At 58.2% G+C, this 22,760-nt stretch overlaps 1 protein-coding gene across 1 annotated transcript in view; it reads right to left on the bottom strand.

Annotated features, from left to right (window-relative positions):
* Window positions 1–22,401, bottom strand: part of CACNA1S (calcium voltage-gated channel subunit alpha1 S) — a 63,720-nt gene extending 41,319 nt beyond the window's left edge. Inside the window, exons 1-8 of the mRNA XM_004438969.3 lie at window positions 22,250–22,401; window positions 20,287–20,392; window positions 7,524–7,663; window positions 6,154–6,296; window positions 5,842–5,994; window positions 3,494–3,699; window positions 2,107–2,210; window positions 144–289 (exon numbers count right to left, since the gene is read on the bottom strand). Coding sequence (XP_004439026.1) covers window positions 144–289; window positions 2,107–2,210; window positions 3,494–3,699; window positions 5,842–5,994; window positions 6,154–6,296; window positions 7,524–7,663; window positions 20,287–20,392; window positions 22,250–22,401 — 1,150 coding nt within the window. The remainder of the gene's footprint in view (window positions 1–143; window positions 290–2,106; window positions 2,211–3,493; window positions 3,700–5,841; window positions 5,995–6,153; window positions 6,297–7,523; window positions 7,664–20,286; window positions 20,393–22,249) is intronic.
* Window positions 22,402–22,760: the final 359 nt, after the last annotated feature.

Genomic DNA, 22,760 nt, shown 5'->3' with positions numbered 1-22,760 from the left:
GTTTTATCTACTAAATGCAAAGCTATCCCGCGGATGGGCCTCCAGCTGGCAGGAGGTGACAAGAAGCAGTGCTTTCTGCCAGAGCCGCCCGGGAGGGGCAGCTCGGGGGTGGCAGGGGTGCTGACCACGCCTTGGGCCCGAACCTTCTCGCAAGTCCTCGACGTCCATGACCTCGCCCTGTGTGATCCAGCTCATGTAGCCCCGCAGGTCCTCCTCCAACTGCTGCTTCTCCCGGAGCTTCTGGAAGGTCCCCCTGGACTTGGCCTTCTCCCGCTCCTTGGTGAACTCCCTGACGGGCAACAAGGGGACGGGAGGAGGGGAGGACTGAGCTCCCCAAGGACGAGGCAGCACGGTCTCTGGGTGGACATGACCCTCCTCTGGCTGGTGTCGCCTGCGGTCCAGGTGCCCTTCCAGCCCCTCTGCTGCCCCTCCAGTCCCCCTCCAGGAGCACCGGGGGGCACTCGCCTCCTTCTCCCTTCTTTCTTCTCACCCCTCATCATCTTCTCCTACCTTGTCTCGGGTTAGTGACATGACAGTCGCTTGCCCCAGTGGAATTAGCCCGGAGCCTCAATTTCCATGCTGCCCTGACCTCTAAGCTACCTCAGAAATCTGGTTCTGCTAAAAGACCTGAGGCCAGGAGGAAATTCTCCTGGGCTGAGAACAAACCAGGTGGCAGCCCCGGAGGAAGGACCCGAGGTCAGCGAGGGGTCCTCAGACCAGCAGGGCAGCCCTCGGCCACCAGGCAGGTGGAGACAGAGGGAGACTCCAGCACAGTCGTGGGTCCAAGGAGATGGGGCTGCGAGCTGGGCCTGCCCCTTCCCTGCCGCAGCCCCAGGGGGCAGGGCCAGGCAGGGCCTCTTGAGCACTGCGGCCGTGCACCCTGGGTCGTCCCGTGAAACCTGTGGATCTCTCCTCAGCATAACGTAAAATGCACAAAGTAAAACCATAGCATCACAAAGGAACCAAATATATTAAAAAATAGTTATTGACATATAAAGAAATTGTGATAAAGTAATATAAATGCTTTTATAACTCATTACGAGATCTCGGTGCAGGTTGAATGACCACCATAATGTCAAGGCAGTAATGGGTGTAAGTAATGTCGGTGGCAACTGTAACGTGACATGTGCCATGTGATTGCTGTTGGGACAAGTCACAGGAGGAGCGAATACCACGGTGGCTTGTCGCCCATGTTCATAATGAAAGAAAACACTAAATTTAACTTAGACAATAAAAAATAAAGATAAGTTTTTCCTGTCCAAGTTCACAGACCCCTGAATTCTGACACAGACCGCCTGGAGGGAAGCTTCTAGGTGGGGTGACGGCCGTGGGGAAGGGGCTGATGGTCACTTCCAGGCTCTCCACTGTGGCCAGGGTGGGGCTGTCACAGAGAGGATAGATCTCATGAAGAATGACCGTAAGTACTAAGCACTTATCGTGTGCTAGACTCTGCTCTAAGTACCCTATATGTATTAACTCATCTAATCCTCCCAACAACCCTATAGAATGGGTACCAAAATTATTCCTCTTTGACAGATGTGAAGCCTGAGGGACAGAGACGTTAGGTAATTAGGCAAAGGTCACACAGCCACCAAGCAGTCGTACAAGGATTTCAACTTGGACAGTGTAGCTCCAGTCTGTGTGCTTAACCTGAAGGCTATCCTGACCCTTAGTGCTGAGCATCTCATGCACATCCGGGACCAGGAGGCTGGGGTCTCAGGGGCTTCACTCAGAGGGAGTGTAGATGCAGAGGGACAGAAGGAAGCGAGTATGGGAGAAGGCTTGAGGAGAAGGGAGACAACAAATTGAGGGGCTCCTGCCTGCATCTTCTATCTCTTCCTTGCTAACCAGGGAGCATGCTCTTAGCTAAAGGGGACCCTGGGATGAGCGGAGGTTCTAACCCACGTCTCCCTGCCCTGGTCCTCCCCTTCCTCCTCCTCCCCCCCATCTCTCCTTCACCCTCTCTATCTTTTCCTCCTCCCCCCATCCGCCCATTCTCCTCCCTTGCACCCTCTATCCTCCTTCTCTTCTCCCTCCTCCTCTTCCTCCTCCTCCTCCCCTTTCTCCCCCTCCTCCCCTTCTCCTCTCACCTCCCGGCAGCCTTACCCACTCAGGACACCCAGCACCAGGTTGAGGATGAAGAAGGATCCCAGCAGAATGAGGGTGACAAAGTAGATCCAGGGCCACTCATTCCCGATGGCATCGTTGACCTGGTCCCAATAGAGGTGTGAGTCCCAGCCCCTGACTTGAGGGCCTAGGTCCCCTTCCCGAGTTGGCCCACTCACACTCTCCCTGAGCCTGGGGGACAAGAAGGGAGGCCATCGGAGCCCAGAGAGGGGACCTTTTCTCACCTGAGGACCTAGGACCCGGAGCTGGGCCTCCCAAGGGGCCTTGGTGACTGTCTGCCTGGCCCAGCGAGACCAACCATTTCTCCCTGCAACCATCCACCTCCTGGCCTGACTCCCGTGGACGCTATTTCCGTGGCCCGAGCTTGGCCAGCTCCTTCACGGACAACCTCTGGGGCCCCAGCCGAGCCCCTAACGTCTCCGAACAGCACCCATCTGTCCCGCGGGGGTGATGGTGTGCTTGCTCCTCACAGTCTCGTTACAGACGTGGGATAACATGTGACAGTCCTGAAATGTGTAATAATCTGCTCCCATAATACGAGCTTACAAGAACTGTTCATGCTAATCCTTTATATTGGCAAACCATTTGACAGTTTTACCCCTTTTTCCCCCGTGGGTGGTGTCACACCGTGGTTAAGTCCCGGAATTGGAGCTGGATGGATCAGCATCCAATTCTTGGCTCTATTGCTCACTATGCAGAGCTCTGCAACCCTGGGCACGTTACTGAACCTCTCTGAGCCTCAGTGCCTTATCTGTAAAGTGGGAACTGTGTTTCCATTGTTGGAGGATGAAATAAGAAATGCAACCTAACCTAATAAATAATACACTCCAACAAGAAAACTCTGATATAGCATTAACTCTGTGCCGGCACTGTTGTAACTCAGTTAATCCCCCTCTAACCGTCATACCTAACCTATGATGCAGGCAGTACTTTTATTTTACAGGCGAGGAAACTGATATCTAACAATATTTATATGGGAAAGCAGCCTTGCCCAGTGGCAAAGAGAGAGACTCAGAGGGCCCTTCGTCCCTCAGGAAATCTGAGATTCGAGGCCATCGGGAACGAGTCGCTCATAGCCAGGCTCAGGGAAGAGTTAGGAACGGAGACCAGCACCCATGGAGCTCCTGGTTCCCATTCCTCACCCCCGGCTTGGGTCCTGCACAGACAGGCTGTGCCTTGGGGACTGCCCAAAGGATGCTGGGACACACACCTGGGGACGAGAAGGGGACCATGTGCCCTGTGTGGGTTCCCCAGGGAGGGGCAAGAAGGAGCGGGGGCCCTGGAGTCAGTGACTGGCCGGCCCCTCCCGCCCCCCGGCCCCCGTGGATGCAGGGAGGTGGTCCGGCAGGCGCGGGCCCACACCCACCCAGTAGAGGACGTCGGTCCACCCCTCCATGGTGATGCACTGGTACACGGTGAGCATGGAGAAGCCAAAGTTGTCGAAGTGGGTGATGCCGTGGTTGGGCCCCGGCCAGCCGGCCCGGCACTCGCTGCCGTTGATGGTGCATGGGCGCCCCGAACCCGTCCTGGCGCAGGGTGAGGGCTTCTCGTTCTCCACCGTGGCCACGATGTCTGGAGGCAGAAGGGGCATGAGCGTCAGACACAGGAGCAGGTGGACAGGATGGGAGAGAAGGCTCAAATCATTGAGTAGCGGGTCTAAGACACGCAGCTGAAACACAAAGGATGGGGAGCACGGGGCACGTGGGGAGGGATGGGGAGGGATGCTTGGGGCCGAGGGCTCAGTGATGGTGATGGGCAGCTGCGGGCAGAAGGGATTAGTTCCTGGGCCCAGGCCTGATTACTGGTCCTCGGAAGTGCAGCCTATGAAGCAGATGTAATGCGAGTGTCCTTTGTCCCCAGAGCTTCGTAAAGGAGGCAGCTGCCGGCTGGCCAGAGGTGTGGGGTGGGGGCACATGTTCCGCCTTGAGAGCTCTGTCTGCGACTGAAATGGAGCGGCCCCAGCGGCACGGAGACGGGGTATACCAGTCACCAGCTCCAGGCGAGGGGCTGCTCTCGGGGGAGCTCCCGGCAGGCCTGAGCTGCCGGCCCCTTTGTGCCCCTGGATGGGGCTACTGCTGGCTCTACAGTCCCGCAATTTGGATGACATCCCAGACCCCCTTCATCTTAGGATGCGTAGCCTCCACTGTGTTCAGAAAGTAGGTTGGCTCAGAGCCAGAGCGCCCTTCCTTACCACATTTACCGTTGTAGGCTCAGCACCCTGGAGATGGGAGGGAGGACGTCGACCGCCCTGGGCTCTGAGTGGGTCCCGGGCCAAGGTGTTGGGCAGCTCTCATCCCGGAGGGGCTTTTGAGCACGGCTGGTCAGCACTGGTCAAGGACTCAGGGGAGCTCCGGGTGAGACCTCCAGATTTGGTTTGAAGGTTGTGATGGAAAGCCCACTTCTGTCTGTCCTGATCATGCTTGTTATAGGACGAAGATTGTCATGGGGACAGGAAGAGGCAGAAGTGGGGCGGAACCACGGAAAGCTTTATCACAGTTTTCTGTTGTGAGTGGGTTTGCACCTTGTGTGCCTGCCCCTGTCAGTGGTGACACCGTCTCCTGAGGCCCTGCAGGACAAGGTGGTCTCGGCCAGCTGGTGTTATTCTGGTGAGCTAGATGCGGGGGCTTCGGCAGGAGCCCTGTCCTAACAGAGGTCACCTCTTTCCTGTGCCGTGTGCAGTTCCCTGCAGACCCCGCTGTAAGGAAATCTCGGACTGAGACAGGTTGAGCACCGGGGAGCTGCTGCCAGTTTAGAGCAGCAAGCCGAGAGTGTGGGACCCGAGACCTTTCCGGGTATCTGCCTGGTCAAGTTATTTTCACAATAAGCCCAAGACGCCATTTGCCCTTTCATCTCCCAATCTTGTACCGAATGCCGAGTAGAGTTTTCCAGAGCCTATGTGACTTGTGATGTCACAACGGACTGAGTGCAGGAGATGTGAGAACCCGGCACACTGCTGTGAGGCCAGGCATTAAAGAGATTTAGAGAAAATGTAAAATGGTACCATTCTCCTCATTAAATATTTTTGGTTTGGGAAAATATAGTTATTTTTCATAAAAATATTTATGTTCACACGTAGTGAATTTATTACTCTTCCTCTAAAACAAATTGGTTAATTAATATTAGGACCTTTTTATCAGTTTTCATTTCTAATACCATAGATTTCAATGGATAAAATCCATATCAACAAAGCTGTCTGGGGTCCTTGACAACCCAGAAAAGTGTAAAGGGGTCCTGACGGTGAACAGTCTGGTGTAGGAGGCCTCACTTGAGTCCACAGAGCCTTGAGGTGGGCAGTCTCCGACAACCCTGCAGATGATCCTTTGGCTCTTGGGTTCTTCCTTAAGGTCCCCTTCAAATCCCACTCTGCAGGCCCTGCCCCGAGGGGCTGCTTAGACCGAAGCTAAGACTCTGCGGCAGAGAAAGCACCAGCAGAAACTCAGGCTAGTCCTGAGCCTGCGTCTCTGCTCACGCCTGGCCCCGGAAGCCCGGGGTACCACAGCTATCAGGGGCAGGCACTTCAGAACAAGCCGTGGCCCAGCCTCCTGCCCCTGCCCTTGACCCCTGACCCTGGCAGAGCCCTTGTCCAGGAGAAACCATTCCCCAGGTCGGCAGGTGTGAGAAGCACTGCCCTAGCCCTGGGGTTCTTCACGGCCAGGTGGCTCCCCTGTTGAGTCGTCCTAGGACACGTCCCCCTCCCCAGTGCCCAGGGCTCACCTGTCCCGATGAAGTAGCAGGTCTTGTGCATCTTGCCCTTGAAGAGCTCCAGCCCGATGATGGCGTAGATGATGACCATGAAGAGGACGAGCAGAGCGATGTGGAAGAGGGGGAGCATGGCCTTGAAGATGGAGTTGAGGACCACCTGCAGGCCTGCAGTGGGGGGCGGGGGGAGAACAGAGGCGTCATCTCCCGTCTTGGTCTCCGGCCCTCCCTCTCTACACATCTGAGAAGCCTCTGGGACACAAGGCAGGAGGGGACCCAGAACCCGCAAGGGAACAGGTCAGGAGAGGAGGAGGGTCTGCCACCCACTGGGCACCCCCGACACCAGCCGGAGGGGTCTGAGCACGCGGAAGGCTCTCAGCGCCTTGACGTCCAGGCCGGCTCCTTTGCTGCTCATGGGGGCTGTGTTGCTTTGGATGATGTTGACCTGCTCCAGAACCACGGTGAAGACCCTGGAGAGCAGAGGGAGAGAAGAGGCCAGCGGGCAGATAAGCCACTGTTCCAGTGGGGGGACCCTGTGTCCCATCCACACTGAGGGGACCTGTGGAAAGGCCTTGGGAGAGATGGAAATACGGTTCACCAACCGCTGACTGACGATTTGGTAAACCCAAGTTAGTAAATAATCAACATACTGTTTCTTGAATTGGAGGACTGCATTGTAGTTACATGACAGTCTCTGGAGCCAAGATTGCTTTGGTTTGAATCCTGGCACTGCCACTGGCTAGCTGTGTGACCTTGGAGAAGTCGCTTGACTTCTCTGAGCCTTAGCTTCCTTACATGGAGAAAACAAGAGGATTGTTGGGAGAATTAAATGAGGTGTTACATATAAAGCACATAGAAAGTACTTGACAAATGCTGCTGTTACAATTAGGTGGTGGTTATTAGAAGTTATGTTGTGGGCTGAATTGTGTGCCCCACAAATTCACACGTTGAAGCCCTAACCTCAGTACATCAGAATGTGCCTGTATCTGGAGACAGGGCCATACAGAGGTGATGAAGTTGAATGAGTCTATTCGGATGGCCCTCATCGAGCTGGACCGGGGCCCTTAGGAGAAGAGGAAATTTGGACACACAGAGACACTGGGGCGGGTGTGCCCGGAGGACAGCAGGTGTGAGGACCTGGGGGAAGACGGCCGTCTACACGCCAAGGAGGGAGGCCTCAGGAGAAACCAGACCTGGTGACGCCCTGATCTTGGACTCCAGCTCCAGAACTGGGAGACAAGCAATTTCTGCTGTGTAAGGCCGCAGAGTGTGGTGTTTTGTGACGCCAGCCCTAACAGACTCCACGGGTTACTAAACGTCCGTTTGTGTGAACCCGAGCAACAGGTGCTCCACACAGGTGCATGGAGTAGATGAACAGATGACAAAGGTTGAGACAGTTATGAACATCCAGAAACTGGCCACAGGAGCCACCCACGTCATTTCCAACTTGTGTGACGTGGAAGGAATAAAGGGACCCATAGCGCCCAGCTGGGCAAAGGGGTCAACTTGCCGGGACGATGTTCCACTCTCCACAGCACCGGCCGCGGCCCTGCCAGGCTGGCCCCTGACACAGGCCGCTCCAGGGCAGGGGTTGGCACACACATGGGTCCATCCTGCCTCTGGGGTGCTGCTTCTGGTGGTGGTGGGCCTGGGTGCTCAGAGAGCCCCTCTGCCCTCAACCCCCCACTTGGCCTCACCCCAGGAAGACGATGATGAAGTCCAGCACGTTCCAGCCGCTGCGCAGGTAGGCATCCTGGTGGAACAGGAAGCCGTAGGCGATGATCTTCATGGCAGCTTCGATGGAGAAGACGATGAGGAAGAAATACTCCAGTTTCTCCTGTGGGAGCAAGCGTGGTCAGGCCACCCCCCTGTGCATCCCCAGTGCACCCTGGCTCCACACCTGCCCTCCCCTCCAGGACTGCAGGCCGCAGGACATTTGCACTTGCTGTTTCCTCTGCCTGGACTCCTCCACCCCCCACATGGCCAGCTCCCTCACTTCCCACAGGTCTTTACTCAAAGTCACCCTCTCCCAGGCCGTCCTTGGCCACACAAATACAATTGGAGCCACTTCTGGCACTTTCCGTTCCTCCTCCCTGCTTGATTTTGTCTCCTTAGCACTTATCCCTAGCTAAAAATACCACGTATATTTTTATCTTGTTCACTTTCTGTCTCACCCACTAGAACATAAACTCCATGAAGTGTTGGGGATTTTGTTCATTTTTTTCGTTTGTCTCCTTCCAGGGCCGGAACTGGGTGAATAAATGAGTGGCCTGGGCAGATGGTGTCTGGTTTGGGCATCTTTCTTCTCCCACCCCCCGTGGAATGATGGCAGGAGGAGGGCATTTCTCAGAAGTCCGACCGCCCTCCCTGGCTGCTCAGGGTCTCCCCTCTGATTGGTTTTGCTGTAGCCCCGCTGCCCATCCCACGGCCCCACCCAGCTGCCATTGACAGGACGCGTCCCTGTGCTGCAGGGGAGGGATCGGGAGCACCGCGAGAGGAGCAGGCCCCAAGGGAAGAGCGGAGGGCTGCAGCCCCCCGCAGAAGCTGTGCTGACTCCTGCCGGTCCTTCCCCTGGAGCCCGATCCTCTCCGTTACCCCATCCTTGGCCAGTCCCCTCCCCCTCCTCTGGGCCGAGGAGAGCTATTTCTAACTGAAGCAGGTCCCTTCTGTCAGGACTCCTGGCTGAAACTGCTCTCCCTGCAGCCATCTGAACCCAGGCCTGCGGCTTCCAGGAGCTCTGCTCCCCTCCCCCAGGCCTCCCCAGACAGGCCCAGGCTCCGGAGGGGCGTCACCCCAGCCCGCTGCCCGGACCAGGCTGCCGCGCGGCACAGCCCCAGGAGGCACACATAGGGACCTCGACGGGCTCCCTCCAGAGGTGACCCACGAGGGGTCTGTGCCCCACAGTCCAGTCCCCCCCACCGTCCCCAACCACCCCCTGCTCTGTTACCATCTGTACGCCCATCCCCAGGAAAGGCCTCCCTGGCCCTGGGCCTCTCCGTCTACACGCCATGGAGACAGAACTCATGTTGTGGACTCAGGGTCCCTTTAATCTGGGTGGAGCCAGATCGGGGCACTGGTCACCCCGTTAGTGATTTGGAAGAGAATTTATTTTAACTTCCAACTGGGTAGGTGTGGGGGGGAAGGGAAGGGGTCTCCAAATGGCTCATTCATGTGGATATGGCCCCCGAAGCCTCCCAACTTGCTATTCAGAGAATTTTCCTGAAAGCACAATTCCCCGTCTGTATAGAGGGGGTTGCTGAGGCACCTGTGAACAAAGCCTGCTCTCCTTAACCTCATCCCTGGTTCCTGCTGCAATTTGTAACCCCAAAGTTTTCTCTTTCCTCCAGAAAATAGACGACGTGTGATTAAGATGCAAAACCACACATCCCACCACCCGGCCTGTTGACAGGGACCGTGCTCAGCTAGACACCGGGTGGGGATCACAGGAAGCCCGTGCCTGGAAAGGAGCCGCAGAAGGCGGCTGGGCGCCCTCCCTGCTGAGAGGAGCAGGGCTCTTGGAAGGGGGCAGTGGTCCCATCCCCTGCAGGGCAGGCTTCCTGGGAGTGGGCAGAGCAGCCAGGGGAAGAGTAGGGAGCAGAGTGAAGTCAAGGCAGCATTTAGCTCTCGGAGGGCTGCAGTGCCGGGGTCGGACAGCACAGGTGGGGTTGAGGGAGGGACAACAGGGCTCAAAATAGTGGCAGTGCTCACAGGCCGGGCAGCCAGCCACGGACACAGGACAGGCGCCAGCACCTGCCACTGTCTGTCCTGCCGCCTGGCCCAGAGCCAGCTAGGCGAGGGCCGTGGGCCTCGGATGGGGTCGCTCAGTCTCCACAATCCATCAGCTCCAAGGCCCAGCTCTCCCCACCATGCTCCCCCAGCCCCATTCTGAGCGCTGGAATAACAGCACCTTGCCATAGGAACCCTAGGGCACGGGCCCTTGCCCAGGGGGGATGGAGGAGAGCTACGTCCCTGCTCGGTCATAGGAACAGTGTCATCAGTGTCACATTGGGTTGCCCCATGGCCCCTCCAGCCTGGGCTCAGGCTGTCACAGAGGAATGAGGGACATTCATTCCCTAGGTATTTACTAAGTGCTGGACTGGATGCGCTGGGCAAGGCCCCACTGTCTCTCCAAGACCAAGGTTATCAACTTTCCCTAAAATGCCCCAGTTTCCTTCAGCACCCCCTTAGAGCCGGCAGGTGGAGGTGGCAGGCACATGGCGTGATGATCTCACCAGCACTGTTTCTTAGGACAAGTTCCTGAGCCTCTGGGACCCTCAGTCTCCTCATCTGTAAAACAGATAACGACAGCCACCTGGAAGAGGTGTCTCGAGGGTTAGATGGCATCCTGTGGGGAAGTGTCCACCGCTGCCCAGCACGGCCCACACGTCTGATAAATCCCAGCTCTTCTTATGAGAAACCTGGGCCCTCTGTGAAGGTCTGTTCCCTGCCTGCGCTGCGTTCTGTTGGCTTCTGTTGGGTTCTACTGGTTTGCACAGAGCTGCTGTGTGAGGTCACATCTGTGGAAGACTCACCGGGGCCTTGAGCTCAACATGTCCAAATCTGAATCTTCCTCACGTGTCCCTGCCTCAGCAGTGGCACCGAGGTCCCCAAGCCGGCCACCCAGGGTCTCTCTGGTCTCCTCCATTGCTGTCCCCTGGGTCCTCCCCCTCCAAGTCCAGGCCTCCCTACCGGCTCGCGCCCCGAGTCCATCTCCCCATCTGGGGAGCCGCACTGCCCTTGCTTGCTGCCCCGTGTTGGCATCGTCTGTGCCCTCGGCAGCCCCGGGTGCTCCCCTGTGTAGATCTGACCCCTTCTTTGTCTGCAACTCTTCAATGGCTGCACTGTTTACCACACAAAATCCAAACGCCTCCTCTCAGCAGGCGAGGCCCTCCGTGACATGACCCCTGCTGACCCCACTGGCCTCCTCGCTGGCCCGCTGGCATCCCTGCCAGTCATGTGGAATGACCCAGCTCCCCTGGCTCTCCCCTGCCCCAGCCTCCGTGCCTCTGCTCCTGGTGGCCCTCTGCCTGGAGTGTCCCCGAGGCTGTCACCTCGCAGACCCTCATCTGTGAGGACCCTTCTGACCCACGGGGAGAGTTAATCCTCTGTCCTCGCTGTCCTGCGACACTGTGCAGCTCTTTACTGCCTTCCGCCAAACCACGGCCTCCTGAGACCCCGCGTATCCCTGATGGTGGGTCCCCCGGGGTTTTCTGCCACAAGACAGGCGGGGGAGACATTACCCCAGCAGCAATGGCATTGGGGTGTGGAGCCAGGGTCGCCCTCCGTGGAAGGCTCTGGGTCTGCTGGTGGTAAGGGGCAGGTTTTGTGGTTGGAACCCCCCCACACCGGCGACGCGGCCTCCTGCTCCTGAGGGCATTTCAGCTCCAGGCTTTTCCCTTGCTGTTCCCCCTGCCTGGAATGTTCTTCCCAGACATCCACGTGGCTTGCTGTCCTCTTCCTTTTGGATCCCAAGGCGAATGTCCCCTCGTCACTGACCCCCCCATCTCTCTTCTCACTGGCTTTACTTTCCTTTTCAGTGGTTGCCACCACGTGGCATGCTGTAGGTCTCTTTCTTTCTTTGAGTTCTCTCTGCTGACCTGAAGGTAAGGTCCCCGAGTGCAAGGCCTTGGCCCTATCCCCTGCTGTGTCACCCGTGTCTACAGTGCCCGCCACATCAGTGTTCGCGAGTGGATGGATGAACCGATGTCCTCAGCGCGCTACCACTCAAGGTTCGGGCTGGGGCCCGCGCTGGTCCCCGGATTAGTGTAGGCACTGAGAACAAGCATTTGGAGACTGTTGTGGCGATGTGCACAGCCTCCAGGCGGGGGGACTGTAGACCAGTCTGGGGTGTCCAAGGCGCATGGCGAGTCCCAGGGGGCACAAGCTGTGGTGTGGTCCCACGAAGCAGGGCCACACATCAGTCCACGGCGGGTTGAAATTAAAAGCAACAAACTGGTCTTTCCCCAGAGATCATCTGAGAACCTCTGCTCTAGATCACATCACACTGCCTGGTACACAGTCGGTGCTCAAGAAGTGTTTGTTGAATGACTAAACAGCGGGAAACTGTCATCTCTGCTGCACGCAGCATAATTCAAAGGGAGCTGTGATATCGTGATTTATAGTAAGAAATATACATTTGGTCTTCATCCCCATTCCTGGCACAGAGCTCCTAAAATCTTTCCATGACCTGTGGGATCTGACGCCAACTCCAGGTAGATGGTGTCAGGACTCAGTTGAACTGTAGGACCCTGGGCTGGTGTCAGAGCATTGCTTGCTAGTGTGGGGAAACCCCCCACGTACACGGTGGAATCGGGTGCAGCCTCGGGATCTCTCTCCCTGAGAGGGGACCCTGGACCCCAGGCTCCCACACCAGAGGGGGAGACAGCTCTGACTCCCCGACCCTCTGACCTCAGGGAGGACTGTGAGCCCGTCCGACTCTGTGAGGCGAGAGCTCGGTTTCCAGCTCCCCACAAAGGCCTTCGTTACCAACGTCCCCTTCAAGGGGGTCCTCACTCTCCACAGTCAGGCCTCCAACGGGCTCCCCGGGGCCACGCTTGGCTGAGGGGCTTGGTGTGTGGCCCTGAGCCACAGGCCTGGCACTTGCTCCTGGGGTCGTTGGAGCCAGACCCACCCACAGTCCTGGGCTGAAACAGTGGGGCTCAGACTGCAGTCCCCTCACCCTGCCTCTGCCGCTGTTTTCAGACCGAGTCTTCTATCTCCAAGGGTCAGTGGGTCCTGACCCGGGGCTGCTCCTCCTGCCAGGGACGCCCTGGGCTTTGTGGGAAGGTGGTGGGAGCTGGCTGGGCCGCCCCAAAGAGACGTGCCCCGCCTCATCTCGCTGTCTGGGACCGCAGAGGGGCTGTCACCACACCCTCTTTCTCCAGCCCTGCCCCAACACTGCCTGCAGGAGGGCTGGACTCCAGTCTTCTGGTGCCAGCAGCCCCCTTGGAGGGCTCTGGGATCTACAGAGGCCGCAGAAAGAACCTCAACAGGCCAGTCCAGGGCGGCGCCGACAGGGGAGCCCCCAGCTGCAGTGGAAGGGTTCCCTGGGAAGGTGGGCTCCCTGAGGAAGTGAGCTCCCTGGGAAGGTGGGCTCCCTGGGAAGGTGGGCTCCCTGAGGAGGTGGGCTCCCTGGAAAGGTGGGCTCCCTGGGGAGGTGGGCTCACAGCACCCTGCACATCCCCTGGGCCTCCATCTCCCTCCTGAGGGTCAAGGCATTTGACCTGTCGGACACAAATCTTGCTGGTAGGGGGCATTTGCTCTTTAAGACACGTTGCTTCAAGGAGCCGAGGGAGAGGGAACCCCGGCCGGGTGGGGCGGGGTTCCGCGTGGGCCTCCTCACACCCCTTCCTGCTCCTCCGGGGCCTCACAGCAGGTGCTCCAGGCGAGCTGGCTGGGACGGCTGTCACAAGATGTCACAGTGTGGACGTCGTGTTGCTCCTGGATTCAGCCCTTCCCCCTCCCTGGAGCAGACGGCGGTGCTGGGCCTCCTGCCTCAGGAGAGGCTTGTGCTCGGGCCCCAGACCTCTGTTTGCGGAAGCCTGAACCCATCATGTGGGAAAAGGGGCTGGAGCGAGAGGGCTGGCTCACAGCGACCTGGACATTCACCCCAGGGTTGGGAGGTCCCACGGTCAATCCGACCTGGAGCCTGCTTCCTCACAGTGCCCTGAAGATGCGCGGGGTCTGGGAGGAAGCCCCGGGGACCCCCAAGAAAGCAGGGTCCTGCCTTGCCCAGGATCCCTGCATCCTAAACTTCGATGGAGACAGTGGAGGGTGGGCCCGAAGGACCCACGTGACAGGAACAATGTGGCCTCGACCAGGGTGGACAGAGGACCTATGGCCTGATCCCCGGCCTGCCTGAGCCTCAGGGCCGGGCACACGCCAGGGCAGGCACGGTGACCGAGAGCACCAAGACTCTCTCTGTCCCAGAGGTGTATGGGCTCAGGATCCAAATCAGGTTGGTTCCTAGGAAAAAAGATGATGCTCCTGGAGCACCTCCGTGGTGGACTGAGGTTCACCTTGGCACCTTATTTTTCACGGAGGAGGAAAGTGAGGCTCAGAGGGGAAGCGAGGTGCCAGAGGCTCTGCAGCCTGCCCCACCAGCTGACTGAGTTGACAGCCTTCTGTAAGCCAGCCTGACATCCTGTGGCTGTGCCACCCCCAGTGTCTGGGGCCCGGCACCCACCTCCGTGACTCCCTCGGCCTCCAGGTTTGGAGAACAACCGTGAGGAGTGAGGGAAGGGCTGTATTCAGCCTGGTGAGATCTCATCCAATAGACGAGAGCTGAGTGGGCTCTCCTGCCCCACAGGGACCCCCAGTGCCCTTCCTTCCCCACCCCGAGAACCAGGATCCCCTAGGTCCAGGTGGGCCAGAACTGCCAGGGCTTTCCAGACCCCTCCTGAGAGCACAGGAGGGGTCTGTGCACATGGGGTGGTGCTAGGATGGGTGAGAGAAGGCAGGTGCACAGCCTGGGAGAGGGTGGGGGGCCAGCACTGTCTTGAGTGATCATGATAATAATACTGAGGTTTCTTAAGCACCCACTTATGTGCCAGGCCCTATTCTAGCCACATCCGTGCATTTAATCCTCAAGGAATACTCTGAGAAGCTACTCTCACCCTCATTTTACAGAGGAGGAAACTGAAGCCCAGAGAGGTTAAGTAATTTCTCCAGGATCACACAGTTGCTAAGCGGCAGAGCCGTCATGCGAATCCAGACAGTTTGATTTCAGGCTCTGTGGTCTCAACCACCATCCACGCCACGAGAAAGGGCAGACCTGGGACATCTGGTTAGGTCTGTCAGATCTTGTCCACACTCCCCTACCCCAGGCCTGGACTCAGTGCACCGTCAGCTGTGGGCTGTGAGTGCCGGGAGGGCAGAGAAGGAGAGGAATGAATGTTTTTTGAGCAATGCCCGCGTGCCAGGCAGGACATGCGGTGGTTGCCGTCATCGGTGTCACAGTCCCGAAAGGGTAGATATTGAGGTCCCTTGTGGGCAGATGGGGTAACAGAGGCCCAGAGACTCCAGGAGGCTACCAGCAACGTCCCAGCCAGGATGCGGGGTCGTCTGACTTGAAAGCCTGGTGCTTTCCCATGGCTCCCCCGAGACTGCACCGCGTGAGTGAGGGGCCCAGCTCCTTCGCAGCCTCGGTCGTTCACTGTATCAGTGTGCGCAGGCCCTGGCCCCGGTGTGAGGGGCGTGGACCAGGGTGGGGAATGCTGAGTCCCCCGAAGGGGAGCCGAGTCCCCGGGGTGGGAGAGGTCAGGCTCCCAGGGGGCCAAAAGCCAGGCTTTCTTTTCATTTTGCCTGCAGGTCCCGGATCTCCGGAGGGCAAGGCCAGAGCTGGGGTTCGTAGGCCCACGCCTCTCCAGACAGTGAGGTGGAGCGAGCTGCTGGCTGCAGAGGTCTGCGGGCACATTCCAGACCCTATAAAAAGACAACCGCCCTGGATGCCAGAGGCTTGGGTTGCAGCCTCATGGAGGACTGCACAGCAACCTGAACCCCAGGAATGTACCGGGGGCCGGACCGGGTCTACTGACTCTGGGGGGGGCGGTGTGGCTCCAGCCGAGGATGGGCCAAAAGGCCACCTGCCCCACTCTGGGCTGCACACAGGGCCTACTTGAGAGAGGTTACCAAAAACCATCCAGAACTTGGAAGTAGGCAAAGGGAGAGGCGGTGTCCTTGTAATGTCTTGTTGGAGCATTTTATAGCAGGCCTGGCTGAGGATTGTTTCATTATCTGGGGCGGAGTTTCTCAACCACAGCCCTATTCATGTTTCAGGACAATTCTTTGTCGGGGAGGGGGCTGTCCCATGCAACGTAGGATGTGTAGCAGCATGCCTCGCCTCCACCCCAAGATGCCAGTGGCATGTGCAAGCTCCTTGCCAATTTCTAGACGTTGTCAAGTTTGCCCCCTCCCCTAAAATCCACTGACCTAGAGGATGTGCCTTCGTCTACCTCTCGCTGCTCTGTAGAGATGCAAGATAGGAACGGTGACCCCGGCGGTTACGGTTTTTCGGCCTGTAGGACATCACTAGCCTGGTGGCCGCCCCGCACCCTGTTCCCCCGTGGCTTCCTCCAACGTCTCTGCTCCGCTCTTCCAACCTCTTTGAATCAGCTTTATCCTCCTGCGAGCTGAATTCATCTTCGACACGTGTTCTTTCTATATTACATCAGAGTCATGTTTCACTTCTTGAAAATCATACTTGGACACAAGATTGCTTTGAAGATGAAGTGAGATAATGTAGCAAAAGCCATCAATGTCTAGCCTGTGCCCAGTAACTAGTAACTCTGATCGTTGCTGTTGTTTATCCACCTGGGTCACCTCAGGCTGGCCATGGCTGGAATGGTCTCCTTTAGCTCAGTCAGGGGCACCCACTGGGAGCAGGTTCCTCCAGACCTCAGGGAGCACTGGGACTCCCGGGGCAGGGCCAGCTCGGGGGGTCTTGGTCTGGGCTGGGAGCCAGGGCTCTGGCTTCCAGTCTCGGCTTCCAGCTGCCCCTGGACATCTCACTGGCCTTCTGCTGGCCCCAGTAGCAGCTCGGTGTCTATTCCATCCTCCTTCTTCTCTGACAGACGCTGCCCCTTGGTGAACTGCGTCCCCCAGCCTCCACTCTGGGGGCGGAATTCCGGGATGGGCTGTTAGGCGGGCTTCTCTCTTGGACAAGTGGAGCCCTGCCTGGATACTGGGGCTGGACGCTCTGCGTGTCCCTCCTGGTCTGGGCAGGCAGCATCTCCACAGTCAGGAGAAAGTGAGGTGGCAGCGAGGGGCCGGGGACCTGCTCTCCGGGGCTCCCTCCCTCCCTCCCGTACCACTCCACAGGGAAGCAGAGATGGCCCTTGACCACCCCACCCCAGCTAAGCTGCTGTCACCCCATGTGAGGAAAGTGCTGTCATCGAATGCTCAGACCTGCAGATCCACCTGCCCAGTGCACATCGCACCTGGATCCCGACATGCCTGATGTCCCTCCTCCCCCAGCCTGCTCCTCCCCTGGTGCTGCCTGTCTTGGTAAGTGACACCACCATCTGCTCTGTCACTACCCTGAAACCCCAGCACCATCCTTCCTTATCCCCTCCCCCATGCCTCCATCCCTGCATCTGTCTGCCACAGAGTCCCATTGATCCTTATCCTAAATATCTCCCGCCTCCTATCCGTCGTCCTCCTATCCATGTCCACCATCACCAGCGCTGGGCTCGTCTCCCCCATGTCCTGCCGGGACAGCTTCAGTGGCTTCCTCACCCCTCGCCCCGCTTCCCGCCTCACCCTACCCCATCCAATCCATGCTCTGCACCGTGGCCTGAGACTTCTAAATCCCAAACCCATCTCTCTGTCTCTGGCACCAGCCCTTCGCTCACGTGCTCCCTCAGCCTGGACCCCTCCTCCTGCCTGGCTCCTACGACCTCTCCTTCATACCGAACGCCTCACCCAGGACCGCTGCATAACTGGCAGGCCCAGCGCAAAATGAAAATGCGGGGTGCCCTGTTCTAGAAGTAGGAGATAAATGTAGTTAAAGGGAGTGAAATAAAAGTGTTTGCCTTCCCTCCATGGTCTCTTTTTTAGGTAGGTCACCAACCTACCATGGTGTTTTTTATTGCCTATGTTGCATTGTATAGGGCAAGGGCAGACCCTCACAGGCACCTCCCTCTGTGCCCCAGGGCACGCGCCACCCACCAGCTGCCAGGTCCCATCCCGCAGCCAGACCTCCTGTGCCCTGGCTGGAGGAGGGGATGTGGAGCCAACATCTCCCTTCTCACAGGCCCGCTGCCTCGACCCAAGGAGGACAGACAACACCCAGGGGTACTGCAGCTCTGGGCCAGGAGACACCAGGTACCTGGATGGGGATGGGCCAGAGGCTCTGCCCTGCGGTCACCCACTGAGTGGGTTGTGGCACTGTTAGCCCAGTGTGGGCACAGCCACCACCATGCCCTGTCCTCAGACACCAGAGAACTCATGTATCCAACCCTGACCCTCCCCACACCCGGGCCCAGGCCCCTCCAGGAGGCCCAGGGCACTAGGGGGCAAGGGAATGAGCTGACTCTGTCCTCTGAGGCAGGGAGGTGGCAGAAGGCGGGACCAGTTGTGGCCACGGCTCCGAGCTCCTGGGGCCTGCGCCATTGTCCCATTAGACTTCACTCACAAAACATGGATTCCAAGATGAAATTACTTAAAATGTCGGTGCTATGACCACAGCGCATTAGACCCTGAGCCCGCGGGCCCCTGTGGGACGGTACCCCATCCTCATCCTTCAGGGCTCAGGGCACCCCTCCCATCCCTGGGAAGCTCCCCGACCTCAAGCCTAGCCAGGTTCTCCTCCAGGACAACATCCTAGTGCCCCACTCTGCACGTTCCCCATTCCATTCCAAATACCTAGTTAATCGTAACTACTTGTTTAATTGGTTTAATTAATTAAGCTCTGTGAAGACGGGAACTATGTCTCTATGGTTCCCAATTATATCCCCCGTATGTGCCAGGGATGTCACAGGCACTCAACAAATATTTGTTGAATGAATGAGAAAATTAGTGAAGAATTGGTCCTTGGTCCCTTCTTAAAAACTCCAGGTTATTTTGGACGACTGGGAAGCCCCCAGCCTTTCTCGGATTCCTACAAAGCAGCCAGTCGGACAAGCAAGAGAGAAATATTTGGTCCCCCTCCTCTTGCTCTATCTCCTCTCATGTCTCCTGCTGGCTTTGTGGACATGAACAGTAGCTGACCAGCGGGAGTGAGGAGGCCTCAGCTGGCTGTGTGACCTCGAGTATCGCCTACCCTCTCTGGCCTTCACAGTAAATGGCCCCTCACTGACTAGTAATGGCCCACCCAACTCTGACATTCGGGGTTATCTTTGCTGCTTTGGGAAGGTGTCTGGCAGTCTTCCTCCTCCAGGGAACTCATCCTCCTGTCTCTGTGAGCTCCAGATCTTGCCCGAGGCTCTGACTCCCGCCCACAGGCTGAAGGAAGACCCACAGGACCATTTGAAACCCTTAGGGCAGCTGTTTTGTTTCAAGAGGGAGACGACGTGCCCACCAAGGTGGAATTCAATACCCTCCAGGAGCAGAGATTCTTTTGAAAGTAGTGGCCTTTTCTTGGGGTTGGAGTGGAACCGGGGCCCCAAAATATGAAATGCTGAAGGGTGGGGTGGGCCTGAGCCCGCTGAGATTCGGGAGCACAGAGGACCAAGCCTGCCTGGTGGGGGCCCGGGCTCAGGGAGACGCCTCCCCCGCCAGCCTCGGTACACAGGCCCTGCCGCGTCTGATCCCTCCCCTTCCACACTCGGGAGCTCAGAGATTTTTTTACATTACATTTACAGCCAAGCTCACACTTGGAATCCCACCCTCTCACCAACCCGAGATAGATTACCATGGAAACCAGGATAAAGGAGAGGCAGAGATAAACACCTTCCTCTCAGGCCCCGGACGCCAGCTCATCGGCTCCTCCCTCCCACGCCTGCGGTGAAAGCGCAGGAAAGAGCCTGTTAGCACGGCGGGTCCCTCGTCCTGTCCCCTCGGGAGCCTGTGCAGCAAATGCCTGAGACCACTGTCCACGAGGGCTCCCCCAGAAGTCTTGTGCTGTCACCACACTGCCAACACAGCGGAGACACGGCAGGTCTGACAGTCAGGGAGGCCAAGTGTGAGACCAAGAGAAGACCTGTGTGGGTGACCCCGGGCAAGGTCCCCACCTCTCTGACCCTGTGTCCTTGTCTCATGATGGGTCTAACACTGTCACTGACTCCGCAGGGGTAATTCCGGGGATTAGAAAAGGCAGCTCGGTAAAACACTTATCACAGAGCCCCGCACCTAACACCCCTTCCTAAGTGTGAAGCATTTCTGTTATTATCCAGCTCTTGGGTAAGGAAGCCCTTCATCCACCAAGTCACCGGTTTCTCACCCATAAAAGAGAGAGGTGGGGAGGAGGCAGGACGGCCTGACTCTGGGAAAGCCCTCCTAGCTCTGGCGGTTGTGGTTCTGCGCTGTGTTATGGTGACGGGGCCTAGGAGGAGGTACAGGACTCTAAACACGTCCTCCCGGGATTTGGAGACCAGACCCTCCCAGGAAGGAAGCTTGGTGGAAGCACCGCTCCTCTGGATTATATCCAGGGAAGGGAGTCGGCCCTCAGCTGCCACCGCTTGCTAGCCGGCCTTGCTAAGCCTCAGCCTCCGCATCTGTCAAATGGGCCTACTCCAAGGGGTTGTTTCGAGGAGTACGTGAGCTGGCTCTTGTAAGGTGCTCAGCACGGTGCCCAGGCACAGCGAGGGCTCGTCCAGTGCCGGCTGGCAATACGATGGGATCCAGAAGAAGTGAGTTCACTCTGCAAAGCTGTCGAGCCACTTGGCCAGCCCTGCAGGTGGGCGGGAGGGCGGGGCCTGTATCCTGGGGGTGGGAGCTCCAGCATCACCCACCAGCACGCGGTCCCCCAAGGGGGTCTCCCCGCGCCTGGGCTGCAGGGGGGCCCGGGGGGCCCCATCTTACCAGGCCGAGGTTCAGAGCGTTGTTGTCATCCTCCGGCATGGGCAGGTACACGGCCAGGGCCACACAGTTGGCAAAGATGGTGAGTAAGATGATTGTCTCGAAGGGCCTGGTTCTAGGGTTAAGGAGAGTGTGGGGTTTGCAGGGTTAAGAGGAAGAGAGTGCTGGGGGTCAGTCTGGACTGTGACTGTGATGCTGGGCTGACGGGCTCTGTCCCTACAGTCTTGCAGGGTATAGAAAGTGCCAGGCTCCCACCGGGGGGACTTGTCTCCCTCTCCTCAGAAACAGCTAACTTCCACTTAGATGCTTTGGGACCAGGAAGCTCTGGTCCCCGGCTGGGGGCTACTCAGCTTTAAGGTCCAGGGAAGTCTTAACCCTCTGTTCTAAGGCCTGCCCCTAACCCTGCTCCCACCTGCGTCCTCTAGAGGAGCCAGGACTTTCTGAGGCTCCGGCCGGACAACCTGCGGGCTCACTCAGAGAAATGGCAGGAGAGGCTGTGGGCTGGTGCAGGTTTGGGCTAGGTACCCACAGAGCAGGCCTGGGAAAGGGAAGAGAGAGAGATGGAGCCTGCATCTCAGAGCCCGAGGAGGGACTGGATGACCCACCCGATCAGTGCCGCACGCTGGTGTGCACACCTCGAACCCACTCACACAGCCCCTCCCAGACGCTCCCACCCCACACAGCGATTTCCAGAGGGCGCCCCGGCCCAGTCCTTTCTTGATCTGCTGGTGAGCAGCAGGGGCCAATCAGAGAGGCTGACCATTGGGAAGCTGGTGTGGAAGGAGGGGAGGGAAGGAACGGAGGAGAGTGTGCGGGTGTGTGTGTGTATGTGTGTGTGTGGATGGGTGGGGAGAAGCACACCGTGTAGATGGGTTTGATTGGAAACCCCATTCCCTTCCCAGCAACCTCCAGTGTTTGAGAAGAGAGGTGGCCACCGGACAGAGGCCTGCGAGAGGAGAAGGCACAGAGGAGCAGAGATGGAGGAGAGAAAGAGCCCGCTGGGTGAACGGAGCCCCAGAAGACAGGCAGGAGGGGAGGCAGCGGGAGGTCCAACGGGCTGAGCGCAGCTTGGGGAGCAGGGCGGACTCTGACCCAAACTATTCCAATCTGGTCCTATGTGCTTCTTTCCCTTCCTATACTCTTCCCTTGCTTATCTCATGCTCTGCTCTCTTCCAGGGAACAGCTGCTGGGAGCCTGTTCTTCCAGAACACTTCCCACATATTTCAAATGTTTCTCACCCTCTCTCTTAGGACCCACTGGACGTGGGCCTCCCCACCTCTCTCTAGCTCCTTCCTCCCTTCCCCAAATAGCCCAGATATTTTCATCATTCTTCCTCCCATAGCTAACGCAAACAGAGTGATTTCAAACCCCCAACCCCGGGCTGGTGCGTCTGAGCTAAAACAGCCAGGCCTGCTCCTGGGCGCCCTCCACGGCCGGCCTCGTTCCAGCCCATTTCTCCTCCATCCTGGCTGGGATTTTCCCTGGGGGAAGAGTGGAAGCCTTCCTCGGCCCTCACCTCCCTCTTCACTTTTATCCCCTCCCTTCGAGATGGGGGATGTTTTTGCAGAGGCCACTGCTTTCTTCTTCCGCATCCTATATCAAAAGGGCGCTGCTGCTTCAAAAACCAGAGAAGTGGCCCACGATAACGTGGATTTGGGCTCAGCTGGGAACAGCCCTGGGGAACATCCCAGCCCCTTTCGTAGAGGTCAGTGGGCATCTCAGGCTGCCCCCAGGCCTTGGGCTGCACACTCAGGCCCCAGAAGCCCATCAGTTCCTCCTCCTCCTCCTCTGGTCCCCCTCAGTTAGGGCTTCCTTCCCAAAGGCTCCTCACACTGTCTGGGGCAGTCCACCCCGTCCCTAAGTCCTCAGTCCCCCTGGCTCCCAAAGTTTGCAGTCTGTGACCACCCCCTGCCTCCCTCTCCCACACAACCCATGTCCTCCCTGCTGCCCTGGCCCTAAAGGATACTTCCATTCCACGATGCTGATGCAGGCCTTCCTCAAGGGGTTCTGGAGTGTCAAGCAGAACAAGGCCCGGGGCGGCCTGGGCAGAATCTCAGGAACAGGCTTCTTGGGCTGCTTCTTCCTCAGGCCCTCATCCTGGGGCGAGGACGGCTCCATGGCTCTCCTGGCAGCCTTGCTCTCCTGGCTCCCCCACCCCACTGCCCTCTCCTCCCTGTGTCCCCAGCGCCCCCGCCTTGGGGACTGGCGGGCTAAGCCTGCCAGCCAAGCCTGCCCTGCTGAGCCAGCGGGGCGGGGGCTGGAGGATTACTTTCCCTGCTCCCAGCGAGTAAAATTACCCTCCACTCGGCTCTCTCTGGCCGGCCCAAACACCCGAGGCCAGGCAGCTGTCATTCCTGCCCAGCCCAGCCAGTGACATCCCAATATGTCCCCGAGGGGGAGGGAACTTCCACACGGGCCTGGGATGGAGCACTGATGGGGCAGCTAGAGACAGGATGGAGGGGTTCAAGGCAGGGGAG

Source organism: Ceratotherium simum, chromosome 36 (genome assembly GCF_057802395.1).
Source record: "Ceratotherium simum simum isolate JZ-2026a chromosome 36, ASM5780239v1, whole genome shotgun sequence".
NCBI classification, from domain to species: Eukaryota; Metazoa; Chordata; class Mammalia; order Perissodactyla; family Rhinocerotidae; genus Ceratotherium; species Ceratotherium simum.
The sequence above is the reverse complement of the archived record's forward strand: the minus strand, read 5'-3'. Positions and strand labels throughout refer to the sequence as shown.